This window comes from Anabrus simplex, chromosome 13 (assembly GCF_040414725.1).
Source record: "Anabrus simplex isolate iqAnaSimp1 chromosome 13, ASM4041472v1, whole genome shotgun sequence".
Lineage (NCBI taxonomy): Eukaryota > Metazoa > Arthropoda > Insecta > Orthoptera > Tettigoniidae > Anabrus > Anabrus simplex.
Genome location: NC_090277.1, coordinates 84,766,673 through 84,790,574, shown reverse-complemented (window position 1 = coordinate 84,790,574; position 23,902 = coordinate 84,766,673). Strand labels below are relative to the sequence as shown.

Sequence of the window (23,902 nt, the reverse complement as noted above, 5' to 3'; positions counted from 1 at the left end):
CGTGCCAAAAGCCTGGATTCAATTCCAAAACTCTCAGTAGTGTTCATATGGAGTGAGGGCATGTGACGTTTTTGATGGTGATTCGTCCGTAGGATGGGGACGTTAAGCCCTGAGCAGACCCCTTGGTGCTATTCAACAGGAGTAAGCTATATGCCGGCACCGGGTTTCACCCTCTGCTTTCCTACTTTCATATACAAAGGGCACTAGAAAAGTTTTGCAATAAGCAAAAACGGTTGGCTGGACACCCGTGTTATGGTGAGGGATGAAAAGAGGCGTGAAAACCGGTCTAGAAGACAGCAAGGCGCGACCTTCACACCGGTTGTTACCAAGCAGTGGGATTGAAAGCAAGTTAAGATGTCAGTGTGGTCTAAAGGTGAATATCGCGCAGTTATCCGCTACAATTTTGCTCGTGGATAAACTGTTGACCAGTGCCTGGTGGAAATGACTCCTGTGCTGGGGAATGACTGTCCACATCGGACAACAATATTTTCCGCTGGTACAAAGAGTTCCAGAGGGGAAATTTTGGGGTTGAAGACGATCCTCGTTCTGGGCGACGTCTGAATCAGTGACTAAGGAAAACATTGAAGCTGTGAAGAAAATGTTGTAGCAAGAGAGGCGGTTGACATATCGGCAGGTAGAAGAGACCTTCCACATCCCTGCACGAGCTATTAATTCAATTCTACACGACTATCTCCATGTTAGAAAGGTTTGTTCCCTTTGGGTGCCCCTTCACTTTCAGAGGAAGCAAGGGCACATTGAGTGAAATGGTGCCGAAAAATGGTAAAACTGTTTGAAAATGGGACTTCACATAACGTCAATAGCATCGTTACAGGTGACGAAACTTGACTTTATTATTACTATGTCCCAACAAAATCCCAGAACAAGGTGTGGCTGTTTGAAGATGAGAGTACTCCTGTGACTGTGCGAAAGTCAAGGTCAGTGAAGAAAAGGATGATTGCAGTATTCTTCACTAAACGGGGCATCCTGACTCGGGTTGTGCTAGAAACACAAAGGACAGTTACTGCGAAGCGGTACAGTGAGACTTGTCTTCCTGATGTCATCCAGGCTCTCAAGCAGCTCCGTCCAAGGTCACGGCTCAACACTTGGCTCTTGCACCACGACAATGCTCCAGCACATCGTGCTAATGTAACGGTGGATTTTCTTGCCAGATCAGGGTTGGCTGTGCTTGATCACCTTCCATACAGTCCTGATCTTGCCCCATGTGACTTCGCACTCTTACCAGAAGTGAAAATGAAGCTGAAAGGGCGGCGTTTTTTATCCGACGAAGAGCTTGTGGCAGCATGGGATCAAGAGTGTGAAAATGTAACCGAAGAAAAGTGGCAGAGTTGGTTCAGTGACTGGTTTCGACGTATGGAGAAGTGTATTGAGTGTGGTGGAAATTATTTTGAAAAATTCTAAAGCGTTCACTCACATTGCAAAACTTTCCTAGTGCCCTTTTTATCACGTCATTCACTTCATCTGATTAACTCCTCTGATGAGGTTGACGTTAATAAATACATCCGGTCGTAAAATCTCGCAACGAATATACACCTTACTTCATACCCGGCCCCACAGAGAAAAGGAACGAGGGTTGAAACTTGCTCTTCATTCCACAGAATAATGTATTACCTTATTTTCAACATTCTTGATTGATTGGTTTCAAAAATTCTACTTGTAAAATTTGCACTAAATCATCATTTTCAAAATTATTTTCGTCGTTTTTAACAATTTGAAGTGATTTAATTTGTGTTATGAAGTATATAACAACAACTAACAACCTGAACCTCAGTGGTAAGAGAAAAGTTTTCTGATGACTTTGAAATTATAACATACTTTTTATCAGAAAAGGTTTTTGTAACAGACGTTCAACTAAGATGGGCTGAAGATTGAGGTTTCAAGTTAAACATGATGTAACAAGAATACGGGAAAAATTTTCAGGAACAAATTATTCGTATGCAAGAAAGAAATATGTCATATCAATATGGACCGGGAAATGATAAAGTATTGAGTCAAACAGTTCGTGTACTAGGGACTTAGTGTCTGCTAAACGTTCACTGGCTGGAAATGAATCCGAGACAGTAATGAATTATGATGTATGTCTCTCCACATCAGCCCTGGGGAGTGAATTGTGAGCCTGTCAGACAATAAGAACTCCGTGAGGAATGTCGGAGCTTATTTAGAAGAAGATACGGTGACGAACGGAGGCCTACATACAGACAGAGGATAGACATTTTGACCAATGGATTTAAGAAATGGCAAAATAGTGCATCATAATTCCATAAAAAGATCATACTTGAAAGTCAGATCATTTCCGAACCAAAGATCACATAACCTATTTGGCTATTATTCTCAACGAGTAAAGAATCCACTCTTAAAATGTTCCATCACATGCTTCCAGTCATTCGACCGGATCAGGAATGGAATGAATGAAGCCCCTATCTAGAGGCGAGTATAGGAATTGTGCCGGCTGCTGAAGCGTGTCGCACTCCTCTGGGGGCAATGATTAATGAATGACAACCACTACAAAATGAAATGATATTGGAGAGTTTTGCTGGAATAAAATATGACAAGGAAAACCGGAGTATCCGGAGAAAAACCTGCCCCGCCTCCGCTTTGTCCAGCACATATCTCACATGGAGTGACTGGAATTTGAACCATGGTATACAGCAGTGAAAGGCTGACGCGCTGCCGCCTGAGCCATGGAGGTATTCTTAAAATGTTGCCGTGTATATTTTTTACATCCTGTAGACAGCACAAACAAGGACAGTCGTGTAAAATTTCATACAGCTATATTGGAAAATGTAGAAGTGATTATGTTTTTTATAATATTTTAGTGGTCTAACGACGCAGTAACACATGAAATGTTTCCGGCGACGCAAGGATGGGAAATTGATAGGACTGGGATGGTAGCGGCCGTGGCCTTACTTAAGGTACATTTGCTTGGTGTAAAAATGGGAAACCTCGGAAAACCATCTTCAGGGCTGCCGACAGTGGGGGTTCGAACCAAATATCTCCAGAGTGCTGGATACTGGCCGCACTTAAGCGATTGGGGCTATCGAGCTCGGTAAAAGTGTTTACTAGATACAGATTTGGCAAATCCGTCCATCCCTTCTACTGGATCGATTTGCTTCATGTTCGTCTTAATCTCTCTGGAATTACCTGGCGGTCTCTAAGTTCACCCAACTGCATGAAATCAAATCATTAAATGATCACTCCAATAATTGCAGGCGAAGGCTTACCCTAACCCGCATACATTATGTACTTAGCGGGTTGTTAAGACATTAACACTTTTATTAATATTCTAATAAATGTAATTTCCATCCTTAGTAAAGTCATTGCATGCACCCGCGTTTGATTACCACCTGTCAAGCCAGGGAGTATACACTTCCTCTGATCATGGAAGAGTACTATTCTGTGCTATATACTCTTTGATTCTCTGACCTTTTCCAGCTTCTAAATACACTCAACAGATGGCAGAACTTCCCTAATAACTTACATGCTGCTAATAGAAAACATCGACGTTCACACAGACGGGAAGTTATCAACTCGACTGGCCTTCTGTATGACCATTACCAGTAATAAATCGCAGAGACAAACTCTCTAAAAAGTGCGTGTCTACTTACCCGAACCAGTTTTCATCCACGGCCAATTGTATGTTGCACATCTCGGGCAAGATCGTCTGAAAATGTTAAGATCCAGATACGGCCGAATGGTCGAACCACAGTGAATATTGTACGGAAGGAAGTGTTACGAATGAATCAGTTGTTATGTACTAGTATTAAACTACTGGAAAGGGCAGGCAACACAATATGACTACGACAGGCGTATCAAGACGAGTTATCTGGCGTATTTATAATGAATGCTGCGGAGTAGTTACTTTTATGTTCCTTTACATTTTACATAAAGATAAAAGTTATGATTGTCTCCTTCTTACTGAACCATGCCCCGAACACTTACGACCAAAGCGATGCATCTCACGATTAAATTTAAGAGCTGATGATTGATACAATAATAACGAACGGTCAATAAAATGAGGCCTTATCTCACTAAAAAGCACCGTCTCGCAGGCTCGACATCTAGCGCGCGACAACCTCATTCCAAATTGCCTCACTCGTGAGTTCGTTCCAAGAAAACCGTTAACAACTTCAAGATTTCTTTGTAAGTAACCAATCACTACTCCATGAACCCGCCCAGTGGTGTGCATGTCTCTTATTCGGGGATTTCAATCCTGGGCTGAGGGCAGGAACGGGGTTCCTTCAGCCTCGTGACAAGAGCTGTATTTTACGAGAGGCAGCGGGCCCGATTAAGCAAGGTATACTGACACCTGCAGGCCAACTGATTGGGCAGCAGTATTCCTGGTAATAAGATGTATGAGCCACGGGGTTTGGAAACAAGTCTTCTTCCATCGCTTTTCCCACACCCTGCTGCGTCCCACTTAAGGCTTGCCGTTTTACGACAGGATACCCTTGCTGACGCCAAGTCTAAGTGGAGGGATGTATTCACTATCGCATGTTTCAGTGGCGGATGGTGCTATGTTGTGTATATATGAAGAGTATATTGGGAGCAATCCCTGAGTTAGAGGAATGAACCGTACACGACTGTAAGCCAAACCCAGGACCATGTGAACCGAAGGCCACGACGCTGACCATTCAGCAATGGAACTGGATGGCGTTTAAAAGTAATTATGTTGTTAATTCATTTTATGTCGGACTATACCAAACTAATTTTACGTTTTTCGGAGAAGTCTAAATGTCGGAATTTTGCATCGTTTACATGCTTGTAAATCTGTCTCAACCCCTCTAACTTGATTGGCATTATTTATTTATTTATTTATTTATTTATTGATTGATTGATTGATTGATTTTGTGGCCTACAACGGACCACTGTATGCAAATACACGAAGTATTTTTTGATTTCCTATCAGCCCAATATTCTTCATTCTGAGAAATGCTGCCTTCCTTTCTTCAACTGAAAACGCCCTTCCATTAGACCTTTTATTAATCTTGGTCTGTAGCCTGGTGTGTATGTCCTGAAGTATCTTAATTTTGTCTGTTTTGTTTTTAAGATCATATATTGTTATTAGCAGTTATTTAATACCAAAGCCCGTCTGGTGGCCGTGATCGTTAGGCGCTGAAGTCTAAACGGTCTGACACCGAGGTTAGCCAGTTCGAGTCCCGTTGGTCGAAAAAATGTTCACCATCAGAATGTTGGCCGGCAGGGTAGGGGAGGTGGTGATATACAATTTCTAATCACTTGATTGCGTGCCAAAAGCCTGGACTAAATTCCAAACCTCTCCGCAGTGCTCATGTGGAGTGAGGGCATATGACGGTGTTGATGGTGATTCGTCCGTCGGATGGAGACGATAAGCCTTGAGCAGACCCCTTGGTGTTATTCGACAGGAGTAGGCTCTGTGCCGGCACCGGGTTTCACCCTCTCCCTACTATCATATATCGTGTCATTCATTTCATCTCATTAACTCCTCTGATGAGTTTGACGTCAGGAAAGGCACCCGGTCATAAAAACCCGCCACGACAGATTCATCTCACCTCATACCCGACCCCATAGAGAAACGGGACAAGAGTTGGACAAACAAGTAGTTCTTTAATATCATCCTTAATTACCGTAATCCATTTACTCTTGGTCTTGCTATTCCATAATTTTTCAAATATTCTTCTGCTAATTCTGGTGTCAGGTAATGATTATTATTATTATTATTATTATTATTATTATTATTATTATTATTATTATTATTATTATTATTATTATTATTATTATTATTATTCGAGTAACGCTTTTGACGGTATGATAAATCAACTTTGGTTACCTTTCTTTGAATTTAACTTTCTTCGTTTCCAAATTTCCTTCATTTTCTCAGAATGTTGTTCCTTTTCCTCTTGAGTCCATTTTCTTCCAGTTATTAATTTCTCCCTCTCCTGTAATCCTGCCTTTCGTGTTATTTCTCTGAAACGTGTTCTGTTTTCTATCTTATCCATTTTAATTCCAGCATTTTTCATATCCTTTTCAATTTCAATGAACCACGTAGGCTTGGATTTGTAACTGTTCAATAAGTTGAAGATTTGTTTAGTTAGTCAATTGTTATTCATTCTATAAATGTGTCCAAAAAACTGGAGTCTTATTTTCCTCATTACAGTTGTCAGTTCTTCAGCTTTTAAATATTAGCTCTCTGCGTGATTGTAGTCTAAATTCGGCATTGTTGTTTCTTATAGGTCCCAGTAATTTTCTCAAAATTCTTCTTTCAACTTTTTCTAACTTTTCAAGATCTCCAGTTCTTGTAAGTTTAAGAGTTTCTTCTGCTTATAAAATTTCTGGCCGGGCCACTGTCTGATAATGTCTTCATTTCAAGTTCCAGGATAGAGATTTCTTATTGTATATATTTTTGTCATATGAAACATCCTTTCCATTTGGTTTACTCATATCTATAGCTACCTTTTCTTTTGTGTTGTTTGTTATCCATTCTCCCACGTATTTAAAACAATCTGTCCCAGATATTTTATTGGTTAAGTGTGATATTTTGAGGGGCATTAATGATTTTTGTCATGGACTTACTTTTTTCAAATGATATTTGCAATTCTGTTTTGACCACTTGTTTCTGTAATTCTTGTATTTGTTCTTGAGCATTATCTAACGAGTCTGTAATTAGCGCCATGTCATCTGTGAAAGCTAAACAATCTATAATGATTTTATTTGGATTTCTCCCTAGTTGAACCCCTTTAGTATTGATGGCTTTCCTTCATTCTCGAACTACCTTCTCTAATGCACGATTGAAGAATGGTGGTGACAAACCATCTCCCTGTCGTACATCTGATCTTATTTCAAATGGTTTTGAGAGTTCTCCCAAAAATTTTACTTTCGATGTTGTGTTTATTATTTTTTATTTGGCTATTTGTTTTACGTCACACCGACACAGATAGGTCTTATGGCGACGATAGGACAGGAAAGGTCTAGGAATGGGAAGGAAGCGGCCGTCGCCTTTATTAAGGAACAGCCCCAGCATTTGCCTGGTGTGAAAATGGGAAATCACGGAAAACCATCTTCAGGGCTGTCGACAGTGGGGTTCGAACCTACTATCTTCCACATGCAAGCTCACAGCTGCGCGTTCCTAACCGCACGGCCAACTCGCCCGGTATTATTATTATTATTATTATTATTATTATTATTATTATTATTATTATTATTATTATTAAGTAAACGGTTAGTCTCACGGCTTTCACGCACATTCTCCCCACCCCCACCCTGATCCGCTCATTCTTCAACGGTCAGACGCCTTCCCCTCCCAGAGGCCTGTATCTGGTTGTTCCGATGAATGACATTATTCCGCTTCCATACCCATCATCGATATAAGCTGTGGGAAGTAGATAACTGTTAGAAATGGGAGGAGTAATACATTTCTGGAAAAGTGATAAGTTATGGTTGCTGGAATGTTCCAGTTTTATCAACCGTGGCTGTTTTAATGGATCAGGGTCGCGCGAGATACTGGTATTTATCACATTATGATTGCTCCTTTCTACTTCACACCGACGTTACTCAAGTTGCTATAAGGGTACCTGCATGTCCTTGAACTGAGCATGCCTTCACTGCACATAACATATTACATAAGCATTGGATTGCGATTCTTGTGAAAACACCACGATCCTTAACGTCCTGAGCAATGACGTTCAGACTCACTTTCTTCTCATTTATCTATATATTAAAAGAGTACTGAAAACAGTTTTGGCAAATCTGTCCGTCCATTCTACCAGACCGATTTACTTTTTATTCTCTCTGGAATTACCTGCTGGTGAATTATGAGACATTGAAAGGTCTCCAAGTTCAGCCAACTTTGAGTAATCATAAAATCAAAAGATCACTCCAATAATTACAGGCGAAGGCTTACCCTAACCCGCAATATATTGTAAGGAAAGAAACGCTGAGAGATCTATGCATAGCAAAAAATACCAGAGGTCAAGCAGACCTAGAAAAGTATGCAAGGAAAAGAAGGGAGTACAAATCTAAGCTGTAAAAGAAATTAGCGGAGCACACTGAGAGAGAAGCCAAGAAACTAGCAGAGGATGCAAAAACACGCCCTTTTATAGTGATGAGGAAGAAAATCACACATACAGCAGGAAAAATACATATGAAGGACTGAAAAACGTACTTCTCGAGGATACTGAATAAATAAAACAAAAACCAAGCATATGACATGGAACATACATAATTTTGAATTAATAACTACTATAGAACTCAGATGAGCAATCAACGGAAGAAAAAATATGAAAGCGGCGGGCCCCATATTCATTATTATTCTGATCTTTAAGAATGTCATTGCATGCAGCCATGTTGATTACTACCTGTCAAGCCAGAGAGTATACACTTCCTCTGATCACAGAAGAATACTATTCCTTGCTAGATACTCTTTGATTCTCTAACCTTTCCCAGCTTCCAAACATATTCAGCAGATGGTAGAGCATTCCTGTTAACTTACATGCTTTTAAAAGAATAAAGGCCACGTACAAACAGACCCCCATCATGACATATGCCATACACATTATCTGGGAACACCTCTCGAAGGATAACCTAGCTACATTAGAAAGAGTGAAGATCATGTATCTTAAAGTTCTATATGGAAGAACTGCAATTAAAAATACCATTGTCTTCTATGACACAATACCAAGCTTTACAAAAAAAATTGCAGGATAAAAAAAAGAGAATATACGGATAGAATTTTACCAAACAGACGATATGATGATGTCAGAATGGATGAATTCCGGCCTACAAACTGCTGCATACCATAACGTGCTTATTATTAAATGTTCATAAAACCATTGAAAAGGGCAGGCAAAACTATGACAGGCATATCAAGACAACTTATCTGACCTATTTATAACAAATGGTGCGGAGCAGCACAGGTTCTCTAGTTGTGATAAATTTACATCCCAAGCTACGAACACGAGTATACAGAAAAAGAAAAAAGTTGCCACTGCCTCTTTGATGAATCGAATTCCCTACTATACGTAGGGACGTTCGGTCTCCGTTACGCTGAATAACCCAGGCATCGTGACGATCGCCAGAATAAGGATGCAAGAAGGTAAGCACTTGTTTCCCCGTGGCCTACTGTCTGAGTGAATGGAGATCTGTGCATCTCTTCTTGAATCTTAGACACACTGTAATTCAGTCTGCCGGAAATGCTCGAACTCGACCAATCACGAGAGACTATAACCGAGAATGGAATGATAAAGTTATTTCTAAATTACCAGCTTATGTCTGTTTCGGGGAATATGTGTTCTCTTTATTTATTATTTATTTATTTAATTCATTCATATCATTTTTGCCCTTATGGACAGTGTTTGAACTTGAATATCTCATGATGACACAATTTTTACTTCTTTTCCTTCTTCCTCTTATATTCCCAAAATCTCTTCATCCTTTGGCTGTGCTCCTGTTTCGTTTGTTCTGTCTACAATGTTCCTGCCTTCTTCTTCTCATTTACTATAAATTTTGTATTCCTAATTTTGCTAGACTCAACCTTTACGTCACTGTAGAAATTCGCTCAGACAGCATTAAAAGCTTACCATTTTGTAGCTTTTTTCAATTTTTATGTTCTCCCCCACCCATAGCCCATAAACCCAGGTGTGTTTTGCTGTCTATAAATTTTTGTGCCTCCCCACTTCTAACTCCCAATCACCGCTACTGCTCACCCGCCTAATTGAGTGGTCGCAGGTTTATTTGAAAATAGAGGATTATGGAGTCGTATTGTTAATTCACAGGAGATTGCAGACCAAACGCTGGAAGGTATAACAGTCCATAATGAAGATGTGTGTGTTGTAATAACAAGCCGACACAATTATGAGAGTTAAAAATGTTCATTTTGTAATTAGAAAAACATATTATAAAATGAATCTCGTCTATTATAGCAAACAGATCTTCAGTCTTATGTGCCTGTTGATACCGTAATTTTAACCACCCGACCTACATTATACGTGGAATGCCTGACTTTTCATTGTAAAAAATAACATATTCATTGGCCGTTGTTCAAATCGCAGCTGGCTTTCTGAGAATCCAGTGAGTTTGCCTCTTTACTATCACATTTCCCACATCAAACAGTTAATGTTACCTTATGCTTTTTTTCAGGCAAGGTTTTATGCCCCGAGCACCATCTTCATCGACGAGATCGATTCGCTATGCTCCCAGCGTGGAACAGACTCTGAGCACGAGGCATCGCGACGCTTCAAGGCAGAGTTGCTCATTCACATGGATGGTCTCAACTCCGCCAGGTAAGATCTGATTTATATACTGCTTCTTAGGAATATCCAGCATGAGTTGGTTTATCAGTATTCTCTTCTCTTACCACAGCATGTTGTTCTGAGATTTCTTTAGTCTTTTCCTGGAAGTGAACATGATTCATATGAATAGTAGAGAATCCAATATCCAGCAAACTCCTTGAAATCCTTAAATGGTAACGATACAAATTGTGAAGTAAATGCAGTATTACCAACCTCTATATAGGCTACTCATGAACATCAGATATCCTTCAGGGATTCATATGTTGACACATGGGTCTGACGCTTAAGTTGTTTCCACATTCTTATACAAGATTCATCCTGTCTCTTTTCCTGTCCAACCTCCCTATGACGTCCCACACTGGGTTGGGTGGTAGAATAACATCCACAGTATTCCCTACCTGTCGTAAGAGATGACTAAAAGGGGCCCCAGGAACTCTCGACTTGGGAGTGTGGGATGGCGACCACGGTGCCCTTTAGCTGAGTCCTGGCATTGCTTTCGCTTACTTGTGCCAGGCTCCTCACTTTCATCTTTGCCATCCGACCTTCCTTGATCAACTCTTTTTCTTTTCCAATCCGGACGATATTAGAGCATTCGAGGGTTAGGGAGTCTCACTTTCACGCCGTTTATGGCCCTTGTCTTTCTTTGGCTGATATCTTCATTTTTTCAAAGTGTTTGATCCCTTCCATTCTTTCTCTCTGGTTGGTGTTATGGTTGCCTAGTTGTACTTTCTCTTAAAACAATACCCACCACCACTCCCTGTGACAAATTTCTCTCTTGTGGCCCCAGATGTATGATCTTTCCAAGACCTTGGGAACCATTTGTTTTTCTCCTATACCTTGACCGACCGACGGACGGGACACTCCATGTCATAGGATGAAATGAAATGCTGTATGGCTTTTAGTGCTGGCATTGTCCAAGGACAAGTTCGGCACGCTTGATGCAGGTCTTTTGATTTGACGCCCGTAGGCGACCTGCATGTCGTGATGAGGTTGAAATGGTGACTCCTGTGACCAAAGGCCAGCACACTAACGATTTAGCCATGGATCCGGACTGTCATACGACGTTGCCGCGTAAAAGATTTCTGGTAATACTTTTGGTGTTTATCTGACAAAATTAATTAAAACTCAGCCCTGGAGAGATTCGGTTTACTCTGCCACCTAGTGGGCCAAGAGTAAAATGGAACGTCGAAATCAATGAGCAAGTAGCCAGATGGCATCAAATTAGAATGTCTGCACACGGTAGCTTAGGCCATATGAATGTTGTTGTTATTATTGTTATCCGACACATACACCCACCCCCTGTGCCAGCAGAATTAACCAATTATGGTTAAAATTCCTGACCCTGCCAGGAATCGAACCAGGGACACTAATCATTTAGCCATGGAAAATGAAATGAAATGGCGTGTGGCTTTTAGTGCCGGGAGTGTCCGAGGACAACTTCGGCTCGCCAGATGCAGATCTTTCGATTTTACTCCCGTAGGCGACCTGCTTGTCGTGATGAGGATGAAATGATGATGAAGACGACACATACATCCAGTCCCCATGCCAGCGAAATTAACCAATTATGGTTAAAATTCCTGACCTTGCCGGGAATCGAACCCGGGACTCCTGTGACCAAAGGCCAGCACACTAACCATTTAGCCATGGAGCCGGACTGTCATACGACGTTGCCACGTAAAAGATTTCTTGTAATACTTTTGGTGTTTATCTGACAAAATTAATTAAAACTCAGCCCTGGAGAGATTTGGTTTACTCTGCCACCTAGTGGGCCAAGAGTAAAATGGAACGTCAAAATCAACGAGCAAGTAGCCAGATGGCATCAAATTACAATATCTGCACATGGTAGCTTAGGCCATATGAATGTTATTATTATTATTATTATTATTATTATTATTATTATTATTATTATTATTATTATTATTATTATTATTATTATTATTATTATTATTATTATTAGGTTCGTTACAACCCCTGAGGATCACAAGTGACTTATTTGGTACGTCTTCTTTCTTCCCAATACCTCTTCATTCTCTCACTCCTCCTCTTTCTCTCGGCTTCCGTGATCTGAATCTAGATCCTGGTGTCTGTCCATCTGTGACCTTCCACAAGCTTTTTGTATTTGGACCTATCCTGTACTGTCATCAGTGGATATTTTTCCTTTATGCCAATAGTCTCCCAATCTTCTCTGACTTCCTTCATCCACTTATTTCCAGTTAAGCAGGTTGTATTCCATATCTTCGTCAGCCTACTGTCATCCATCCTCATGAGATGTCCAACAAATCCTAACCTTCTCTTTCTTATCACACTCGAGATTGGTTCTATACTCGCATATATACCATATTATTATTATTATTATTATTATTATTATTATTATTATTATTATTATTATTATTATTATTATTATTATTATTATTATTAGCCAAAAAATGGAAAGGGCCATAAAGGACATGAAAATCAAAGACCCGCTAGGTTTCGAAAATCTAATACGGTCAGGGTTTGAAGAGAGCAAGAGTTGACCAAGAGTAGTTGAATAGGAAAGGTGAAAGCAAGGACCCTGGAACAAACTAGAAATTTACCATTTTAATCTTCATTTTTAAAAATAAACATCAGAAGATAAAATTTGTGAGACTCAGCAGCCAGAAAACTGCTATTGTGGGTTGTCTAGCTCTAAATCCAGCACTACCCATGGCTGTGATTATAATATCAAGAGTTTCATAAAATTTCATACTTGTTTTCACTCTCGCACTTTGTTTTGTTCTGCATAACTGATTTTCCATGTGTGCAAACTTGTTTTCTCTTATAAATCCTCTGTTGTCTGTGCTCCTTATTACCCTTGTACATGACAGAGTAACGTGCGTAAAGGAAGCTGTTCTCTGTCCTGTTATGTCTTTGAGTCTGTATTTGTCTGTGACAGTCACTGTGTTGCTTCTTCCAGCAACGATGACAAGGTGATCATGGTCCTCGCCGCCACCAACCACCCATGGGACATCGACGAGGCCTTCCGCCGCCGGTTTGAGAAGAGGGTCTACATACCACTTCCAAATGGTGGGTGCTTCCTCAAGCTGTGCACGTCTTCCAGTACTGCTTCTGAACTACAGACACTAAGATGTTCTCCTGCTGTTTCTATGTATTAGTGGTAAATACTCTAGGACAAATGGAAAGGGGGCGTGATAAACCCGTGGTACAGCTGCTGGCTTCTCACCAAGGCAGCCACAGCTGGCCAATGCTCAGTACATTACATACAGGAGGATAAAGTTTTTAAATTCAAAAGGAAGGTGACTGTTACTTCTAAACTGTCCGGCTCCTTGCCTAAATGGTTAGCGTGCTGGCCTTTGGTCACAGGGATTCGGTTTGATTCCTGGCAGGGTCAGGAATTTTAACCATCATTGGTTAATTCTGCTGGCACAGGGGCTGGGTGTATATGTTGTCTTCATCGTCATTTCATCCTCATCACGACACACAGGTCGCCTACGGGTGTCAAATCAAAAGGCCTGCACCTGGCGAGCCAAAGTCGTCGGACACGTCCCGCCACTAAAAGCCATACGCCATTTCATTTATTTATTTTTTTCTCTTCTAAACTGTGAAAACTGGCTTCAGGATACAGCGGCATATCAGCTCTCGGTCACAACCCCCATGTGACCGTAGAACAGACTTTAAAGTACATCATCTCCAAACATTGCCGCTGGCTATGTTTTTTGGGAAAGAGGCCTGTTATAATGAGAGAGCTTTGTTCACAAGCAAGCAATGATCAAGAAAGGTAGCAGGTAACTCTCTGAAAAAAAAAAAAAAAATGAAAGTTACACAGCTCACTGACTTGTATTTCCAAATGTGGTATTGTTGAAAATAATACTACATTCACACCAATGACATTAGATCGTATAAAGATATTCCAGAGAAGTACAATGACAAGTGAGAGGTAAAAATGTGCTGGCTATGATCGAGATTTGCTACAGTTAAAAAAGGCGGTTGGATATGACATAGGAAGTAATGATAAGGTAAATTAGATGTGTTTAGGCATACTGTCTTCTATTTTTTATACTGGCATGTGTAAATATGCGTGAGTATTTAAAGCATAACACGTCCCTCCTATACGATACTTCACGAGCTGCCACTGCTTGTGGGATTTTTTAAATGAAGAATAATGTAACTGTGATTAAGATTCCACATAAAGCTCAGGTCCCATGGGTACGTTCTCAACATGAATAGTCAGATAAACTATAAGCCTCGCAGCTTGCTTTTTGAACACGGAAACTGCAATAACACAATGAAATGGGTCGTTCATGTTGATATCCGTGGTGCCGGCTAGGTACGTAAATGATACCAGTTTCAGGTCTATCGAACTGTTCATATGGTCCTCCCCACCTGATTGAATACTGATGAGCCACCTACTGTATATACAGTTAAACCTAACAGAGCTTACTCGACATACAGGGATGTAAAGTGTTCACTTTTGAAATATGCCTCGTCAACAGGTACGAGCAGTCACCATAGTACGACTTGTAGCTGTACGTGTTGGCTGAAATGCATCTATAGTAAAAAGTGTATGGCAGCAGTGGTCAAATGATGGACACATGCTCACAGAGCTGGTAAAGGACTAACCCAGCTGACAACAGTGCAGTAGGATGTCCCAGACAGACTCCCAAGGAAGAGTAGAGAAAATTCAAGCTACTATTGCACCACATGTTTTGCTGCAAACAATTGGTAATTAGTGTTGGCTACTGAATGCATGATTCGAAGCAGTGTATCGATTCATTCAAGTGTCCAAGTGAATCGATTCACAGGAACGGCAAGCTCGTGGCACACAATTCAGCTTACTCCCAGCGGACAGTGCTGAGTGGCGCACTCAATGGACGTTGACGGGGAGCCGAGCTTCTGCTGCAGTGAGACAGTGAATCATGGCACATCGAAAGAATCATGAACGAGCACGGCTCAGTGAGACACAAGATGCACACGGCTCCTTATCGGCACACTGGACTGGCGGAGAGCCGAACTTCCGGTGCAGCGAGACGTACAGTGAGCCATAGCACACCGAAAGAATCGTGAACGAGCACGGCTCAGTGAGACACAAGATACACACGGCTCCTTATCGGCACACTGGACACTGGCGGAGAGCCGAGCTTCCGCTGCAGCGAGACATACAGTGAGCCATGGTACACTGAAAGAATCGTATGCTATAATGGACTCTCGAGCTCAGCTCATTTGAAAATAATACCCACTTGCATTCACTGTCCTCTTCTTACAGGGAGGTTTAAATAATAGATGGATTTATTTGCAGTGTTAAAAAGGTAGTCAAAACATAATTCTGAAGTAGCTAGTAAGTAGGTAGGCTATTAGGTTTTACTATTCATTAGCTTAATGAATCTTAGTATTATAACTTATTTGACAATTAATTAAACTCGACTCTAGCCTGCCCTATGTCTATGAGTCATGCTCATGACCACTCAAAAGTACCTGTTTTATATTGGGAAACACAGCTCAGTATTCTCTCAGTTCATATGTCACATCGTTGCACAAGACTTCAATCATATGTGGACAGTAAGTGAGCCAACTGACGCAATAACTTAACCGACAGTATGTTGAATCAGAAAACCAGCGGGCTACTGTACATCTCGGGTAGCCTATACAAAATATGATGATTTTTTTTTTTAAATCCTCAGCTGATAGAAAAATACAGATTTTCAAAAATGACTGAGCGAGTTGTCGTGCGGTTAGTATCGCGTAGCTATGCGCTTGCATTCGGGGGATGGTGGGTTCGAATCCCACCGTCGGCAGCCGTTAAGATGGTTTTCCATAGTTCCCCCGTTTTCACACCTGGAAATGCTGGGACTGTACCTTAATTAAGGCCATGGCTGCTACCTTCCTAATCCTAGACCTTTCCCATCCTGCATCGCCGGAAACCTTCGATGTATTAGAGTGACTAGCATTTTTTCTAAGACAGAAGTTCATAGTATGAAGACCAGATGGCAGTTGCGAGCACTGAATGCTGTTGCTGCTGTCTTACCAGTACATACTACACAGATGCAGTAGGAGCAGTGACTAATGTGCCGTGAATCAGATCACTGTATCGATTCAGTAACGTGAATGGAATCAAATGAATCAATTCAGTAAAATGAATCGAATGTCCCATCACTATTGGTAATCATTGGCATGTAACAGGCTTATGATCCATATCCCTGCAGTAAGTGTTCCACTGATCCCTTAACATTGATATGTGAGACTGTCCTGGAGTCACAAATGGTTATAATGGGCCAACGATGGCATAGTGTCATCTGAAGTGATGAACAGGGTGTTTATTTTGACCGCAATGATTGTCACAATTATATCCAACAGCATACCAAGGAGAGGGACTGCACTGATCTTACAGTCTGGGGAGCTATTGCACTTTATGTGAAATCGCCATAAGTGATATTGTGGGTACAATGACTTCACGACACTATGTGAACAAGATTGTCATCCATTGGTTGTTCTTCAGAAAGTCATTATTACAGATGGAATGTGTCAGCAGGACAATGCCTGCCCTCATGCTGCAGGCATCTGCAGAGAAGCTCTTCAAGATATGCTTACATAGCAGCCTGTCAGATGTGGTGGTGGTGGTGGTGGTGATTATTGTTTAAAGAGGAAGTACAACCAGGCAACCATTAACTATTAATACTAATCAGAGGGAAAAAATGGAAGGGGTCCGACACTTCAAAAAATGATGGTATCTGCCAAAGAAAGACAAGGGCCGCAAAGGGTGAGAAAATTGCGGACTCCCTAGTCCTCGAAGGCTCTAATACAGTCAAGGTTCGAAAAGACCAAGGGACAGGATAGATTAAAGTGAGGAGCCTGGCATAAGTAAGTGGAAGCAATGCCAGGACTCAGCTAAGGGCCCTGTGGTCACCAATCCATGCTCCCAAGTTAAGAGCCCATGGGCCTCCTTTTAGCCACTGCACAACTCCACTCAGCCACCCCAAACTGTGGATGACCTGACCCCATGGGCCACAATTCCACAGGACATGATCCAGAGCCTTATTGACTCCATACTGCGCAAGATACGGCAATGTATTGCAGCTCAAGTTAGGCACATCTTGTACTGATCTGTGACCACATGTGCGCACAGAGGTACCGGTTCATGAACACAGATGTGCCAAACTTCAGAAGTCAAAAAGCATTAATCAGTTGCATCATTTCAAGAATATTTAATACATTATGCTATTCTAATAGATAAATTTGTTTGTTTGTTTGTTTGTTTGTTTGTTTGTTTGTTTGTTTGTTTGTTTGTTTGTTTGTTTGTTTGTTTGTTTGTTTGTTTGTTTTCCTTGCTGAACAGATTTTAAGGTTAAAAGTTTTTTCCAAAATTATTTTCAGAAAGCATTGATCTGAACAGAGATTTTGCCCTTGTAAATGTGCTAAAGAATAGTCTCACGCTCAGCACTGCTGTGTGGAAATGATAAAATAAGTAGCATCGCTTTAGAGATTCTGCCATATTTAAAAACACCATGCCCTGTCAATACACAGTGAACAAAAATTATCTCCACCTACTGAAATAATGAGCAAAACTTTAGCATTTTTAAACAATTACACAAAAAAAGCACAGCTCATTATGAGCCTGACAAGAGATCATTCTCTGCCATCAGGAGAGTGGGAGGAAAGATGAAAAATGAGCAGTCTCCCACATATATCAGGGAAGCTGGCAAGTCTTTGAGGTTATCACATCACTGCCTTACACCCGCCTACCATGCACACTTGGGACTTTGTGGGCACATCCCTCCTTGGTACTGCACTCTCAGTTTTTTCCTAGTGTATTAAAACCAAACCCCATGGCACTACAGCCCTTGAAGGGCCTTGGCCTACCAAGCGACCACTGCTCAGCCCGAAGGCCTGCATATTGCGAGGTGTCGTGTGATCAGCACGACAAATCCTCTTGGCCGTTATTCTTGGCTTTCTAGACCGGGGCCGCTATCTCACCGTCAGATAGCTCCTTAATTCTAATTACGTAGGCTGAGTAGACCTCGAACCAGACCTCAGGTCCAGGTTAAAATCCCTGACCTGGCCGGGAATCGAACCTGGGGCCTCCGGGTAAGAGGCAGGCATGCTACCCCTACACCGCGGGGCTGGCAGTGTATTAAAAACATTCTAAAAATGTCAGTATATTAATATAGAGAGCATTGCCAGCTTATTCATAGATGTAATTCCATATTATATCTGTGCCTGTTGCACAAGTACTACTACATAGTCAAATGTCAATCGACGAATATCAGTCTATCAGTTTAATTTAATGTCTATTGAAATAGCCTAAGGCTAAATAAAAGTGAAAGTATCGATCAGGTGGATTCTTGTTCCTTCAATTAATTGGATCATATAGTCGATACGGATATGAAGTGGATAGTATGTAACACGAATATCAGTTGAACGAAAAAAATTTGTTATCTCCATTTGGTGCAATGTAAAACAATTTAATTTGGGTGAAAGCCAGTATAATCTTTAAAATTCCTAATCAAAAATTCCACCTTTACAATACCAAGTTATTTAATTGTATTGTTAATGTAACAGTGAAATATTTTGTTATACTATTGACAATACGGGCTTAAAGTGAAAAATATTTCTTGCAATGAAAGCCAGTGATATGAAAATTTCATTAGGACATTAGAATAAATGTCCCTTAATCAAGATATGAACAATTGAACGAAAATGTTTTGTATACGCATCTCCACTTGTTGAGGAGTTACTTTTAGGGATCATTGTAAGTACCTAGGTGTTAATCAGTGGCGTATACTGAGGGCTACCAAGGCTATCAGTGAAGAATAAACCTCAATTAAGAATGTTGGAAGTCTAAAGCACATTATAATGTACGCATGACACATTATTCCATTTACAAAACTTGAAAGCAGTGAGAAAAAACGTTGCACGTATTTCTGAGAGCAAGGCATCGGAGACTGATATTGCAGTCCAGACACTCGTCCCTCTCCCCTCAACTCACTCCACGTGGCTTGCTGCTGTATATCGGATAGGAGGGGTGACCAGGGGGATAGGTGTGCTAGGCTTCGGTCTGTCAGATTGCCACTGTTAACTATCAAGCATGCGTTACTCATCGTATATACTTCCTCACCTCATACTTCTGAATTATATAGATAACAGAATGCTGGTATTTCACTCCCATTTACTTCTACATCCTTGTAGGAAGACACTGCTGTTATAGGAGCAATATAGTTTTCTTTTTATTGATAGATTTGCTAAAATGAAGGACGGAGAAGTCAAACTGAAAACCACAGCAAATTTGATCGGCTTCACTCGACCGTAATGCAATGCACTCCGCTGACTCGCAGTGCACTGTACACATTGAAGCAAGCCCATAGAACTACCACAGCGCTGTCCTTGGTTCACCGTGTACGAATGACAGAGCGCTGCCCAGACCGGCCCGTCGATGACGTCACAGGCTTCTTATGTTCGAGCCTTTCAAAGCCCATTGCAGCGTACTGCCGAAGCAGCTCATGGGCTGGGCCTCTCTGCAGGACTCTGCACCCTGAGACAGGCTGAAGGATCAACTGTGAAGCAAACTTCAGGGTGGAATCTACAAAGCTGGAGGAGACAATGCAGACCACGCATGGCAGAGAAGATCTATAGATTGGAAACTTTCAGCCATGAACAAAACTTGGCAGGAGGCAAGAGAACTGGCAAAGAACTCTTTGTGGAGGCCCTTTGTTCCACTGGGATTTGAAGGATTATATTATCATCATCATTATTATTATTATCAATGAATCTACATTGTGCTATTGAAATTACTATTTTTTTTCTGGCTTCAACAGCTATAAACGAGTTATATGAGGAATAGTACATTGTGAAGTTTGGACATGCTTATGTTTGGTTACAGATGAGACACGGTCAGCCCTGCTCAAACTGTGTCTGGAAGGTATTGCTGTTGATAGCAGCCTGGACACTAATGTCATAGCAGACAAACTAGAGGGGTATACAGGCTCCGACATCAGCAACGTATGCCGGTAAGTCTTCATTTCCCTCCTATTTACCAGTTGTAAGACGTATAAGGGTTGTTCACTTGAAACATAGACAGAGGTGACAACACCGCAAATAGCTGATGGGACAGCTAAGAGGTGGCAACACTGCATGGTTTGTTGTTTGTAACAATTTGTAAGATACATAACAAAATAATCATCATGTAGAAATTCTTTTGAAAGTTGATGTATCTCACGAATTGGTATCTACAACCACTGTTCACACTTCTTAAGTCATTTCTTATGTTAAGACTTCAAGGAAAAGTGCGTTTATATGCTGCTCTATACGATAAGATATTTCAAGATTAAATTTTCATAGTGTTATGTTTTAGTGTGTTATATTCACTTTATATTCTATTTTTAAGGCTGAAGAAGGCTCAATGGGGCCAAAACATGTTCCTATTGTGTGATTTTTCTTAAAGTTTCTTTTAAGATGGAGTTTTGTTTTGCCTAAAGTGAACCAATTATATAATTTTCTTTTATTGTCATTGATAAGTTGATGTGATATAGTTTAGGGTGACCCAAACAATGTAAATTTCTAGACACGAGTCAAAATTTCAATTTAACAACCATTATATCTTTGAATAAACACACAGAATAAGTATATATTCAGTATCTGATCAAAAGTATCCAGACAGTCTCTGGACATATAAACTAGAGACTAGTTTTTAACTAAGTCCACTACTGATGCTATAAAAGGCAGCTGAGGGCTTAATATTCAATGTTATGAGATACACGCAGAATGGGTGGAGCTAGGGAGCTTAGTGACTTTGAATGTCGAAGGTTATTTGCTGCTTAATCAATAAGCAGTCAGTCAGAGCCATTTCTGCACTTCTCAAGTTGCCCAAGTCGACCGTCAGAGACATGACTCTGGAATGGAAATCACCTGTGAATTCCATAGTGCCACTAGTTGTGCAGTTGGCATCGTGACTATGCACCAGCTGCGTGGCCCTAACTGCACGGCCAACTCTCCTGGTCAGTATGAAATGTCTTGTGAAGTGTGTAGTGGTTATATATTTATATAGAATACATAATTTTTTGCATTTTTCAGTACACAACATGAAGTGAGTCACATTTATTTGATTTTAAATGTACTCTTCCCCTTTCGTCTTCTTCATTGCAAATGGATCACTTAGGGCTACATGGAATAAACATTTGTTGGTTTTTCCTTTAATCCAGTATTCCTTCATACATAGTGAATGAATGTGGACCATAAATATCAGGTAGTCTTTTGCTCATCATCCTCAGAACCCCATATAGTGTGTTTTTCTCGTTTCATCTCGGTCCAGTAGATTTGGTGATCCTAATTGCTTCAGATCTTTCTCTGCCTGTTTGTACCAATTTGATCTAGTAGTTTTATTCTCTAAGAATGTGTAAATTCTGTGAGTCCATTCTTTCTAAGTGCCCCGTGAATTGTATTCTTCACATTCACATTGTGCCCATAATTTTGGAGATTCTTTTATACATATCTGTATTTGGTTTCGGAAAGGTGCTCCATCTTTGATTCTCAGTCCTATGATTTTTCTTATTATTTTATGATCTCTTCCCCTTTCATTTAATTATTCTCCACACTTTTCTTTCATTATTTTAACTTTACAATGGAGTAACTCGCTACTTTAAATATCAAGCTTTTGTTTTCCGTGTTGACAGCATATTTCATTTTTCTAATTGTCAGTCAAAAAGAATTTCTACATTACAATTTTTTTAATGTATCTTACCAGGCTATAACCACTGCACAATTTTCAAATAATCTCATACATCAATACACAAGAAGGAGTGCCTTTATATGTTCCTCTATGTGTTTTTGGTTATGTTTTTGATGATAATATATTTGAAGATTAACTTTTTATAAGGATTCATTTTTAGTGTTATGTTTTAGAGTGTTTTATTAACTTTATATTTAACTAGCTGATGCTTCACTACAGAATTCTACATTGTATACAGAATTCTATATTAGGTAGTGTATACGTTGTAAGATTTTATTAAATTAGATGGTCATAACGTTATCTGTACAGTTCTCATGTATTAGTGAGTCAAGGTAATTTTCATGTTTTGAAGTCACCAGATGTCTTTTCTCATGTGAAGACTAGGTTAGGGAATATTCATTGTAATGGTGATTTTTGTTTGATTTTTATTGTAGTTCTACTTAAAACACATTTGTGTATTGGCTAAAGTGGACCAATTGTATATTTTTTATTTAATTTTTTTATTTTTTTAAATTTTTTATTTAATTTTATCGCTAAGAACAATTATCACCATCACGTCTTTCACCCATTTGTATTTTGCTTTTTCTTGGTATTGGGGAAGATGATCTTCAATTTTCACTCATCTCTCCAAGCAAGTTGGCCGTGTGTTTCAGGTCATGTAGCTCTGAGATTGCATTTGGGAGGTGGTGGGTTCGAATCACGTGGGTCGCAGCCCTGAAGATGGTTTTCTGTGGTTTCCCATTTCCACAACAGGCAAATGCTGGGGCCATGTTTGCTTCCTTCCCAGTCCTAGCCTTTCCTATATATCATCGGCATTCGACTGATAGCAGAAAAGAATTTCAGAATATAGTCAAGTCTAAAATGTGATATATTGAGAGATTTTTTACTTTATCCCACAGAGATGCTGCCATGATGTCCATGAGACGTAAGATCTCGGGCCGCAGTCCAGAGGAGATCAAGAAGATCAAGAAAGAAGACGTTGACCTGCCAGTCACGACGGCAGACTTCGAGGAGGCGCTTGCGAAGTGCAAGAAGAGCGTCTCCCTCAACGACGTCTCAAAGTATGAGGCTTGGATGGAGGAGTTTGGTTCTTGCTGAGTCGAGTACACCCTTCTCTCATCTTCGACGGGTTGATATATTAGCTTGCCAAATTATACTGTACGTCATATCAATCAATGAATAAAAGCTGGTTCAGACTGCTTTCACAAAACACCACAACAGTTCTTCAAAGAAATTGTTCATACCTTGGTATTAAGTAGAAAAATATACATATAATGTGATATCAGGAATTTTACATCTGATGATGTCATACCGTTCATAAGACTTCCAGGCTGGTCAGCGATTTGATTAATTCCCTCAGTTAATGTGGAAATTTAAGTTACTCTTTATATGGTAACATGCAATGACTAATATCTTTGTTCCTTTATTTATAGGTCATATAATACGAGTCCTATAATTTTACTTTAAATTTGAACCATTTGTGGGGGGAGTGTGTAACTTCCTCACCATTTCTTAGAAAGAAAAATGCTAGCATGTGAGTTTGTAACTTTTTTTGTTTTTTGTTATGAATGAAAATGATCAGGTTTTACTTTTCTACAGTCATCTCTACACTAGAATACAAGGGCGCAAATTTTGATTGTTCCTAACATTGTTTGCAGTATGAACAGTAGAAAGTAGTTTGTTCATCTCCTCACTCTCATCTTTCATGTCTGACCTCTCTTGGTCAACTCTTGTTCTCTTCCAACCCCAACAGAATGAGCTTTAAGAAGGACTAGAGAGTCTTTCATTTTCATACCTTTCCCTTTCTTTTGCATACCTGCCAACCTTCGGAAACAAAAAATCGGGAGATTGTCAAAACATCCCTTTCTCGCCACACAATGCCAAAAAATTGCACCGGCAAACAGTCCAAAATACAAAACATGAAAAT

The 23,902-nt window shown here is 40.3% G+C and overlaps 1 protein-coding gene across 1 annotated transcript in view; it reads left to right on the top strand.

Annotated features, from left to right (window-relative positions):
• kat-60L1 (katanin p60-like 1) overlaps positions 1–23,094 on the top strand; it is a 59,228-nt gene extending 36,134 nt beyond the window's left edge. Inside the window, exons 6-9 of the mRNA XM_068230063.1 lie at positions 10,129–10,271; positions 13,216–13,325; positions 20,131–20,257; positions 22,875–23,094. Of these exons, the coding sequence (XP_068086164.1) occupies positions 10,129–10,271; positions 13,216–13,325; positions 20,131–20,257; positions 22,875–23,073 (579 nt within the window). The 3' untranslated portion in view covers positions 23,074–23,094. The remainder of the gene's footprint in view (positions 1–10,128; positions 10,272–13,215; positions 13,326–20,130; positions 20,258–22,874) is intronic.
• Positions 23,095–23,902: the final 808 nt, after the last annotated feature.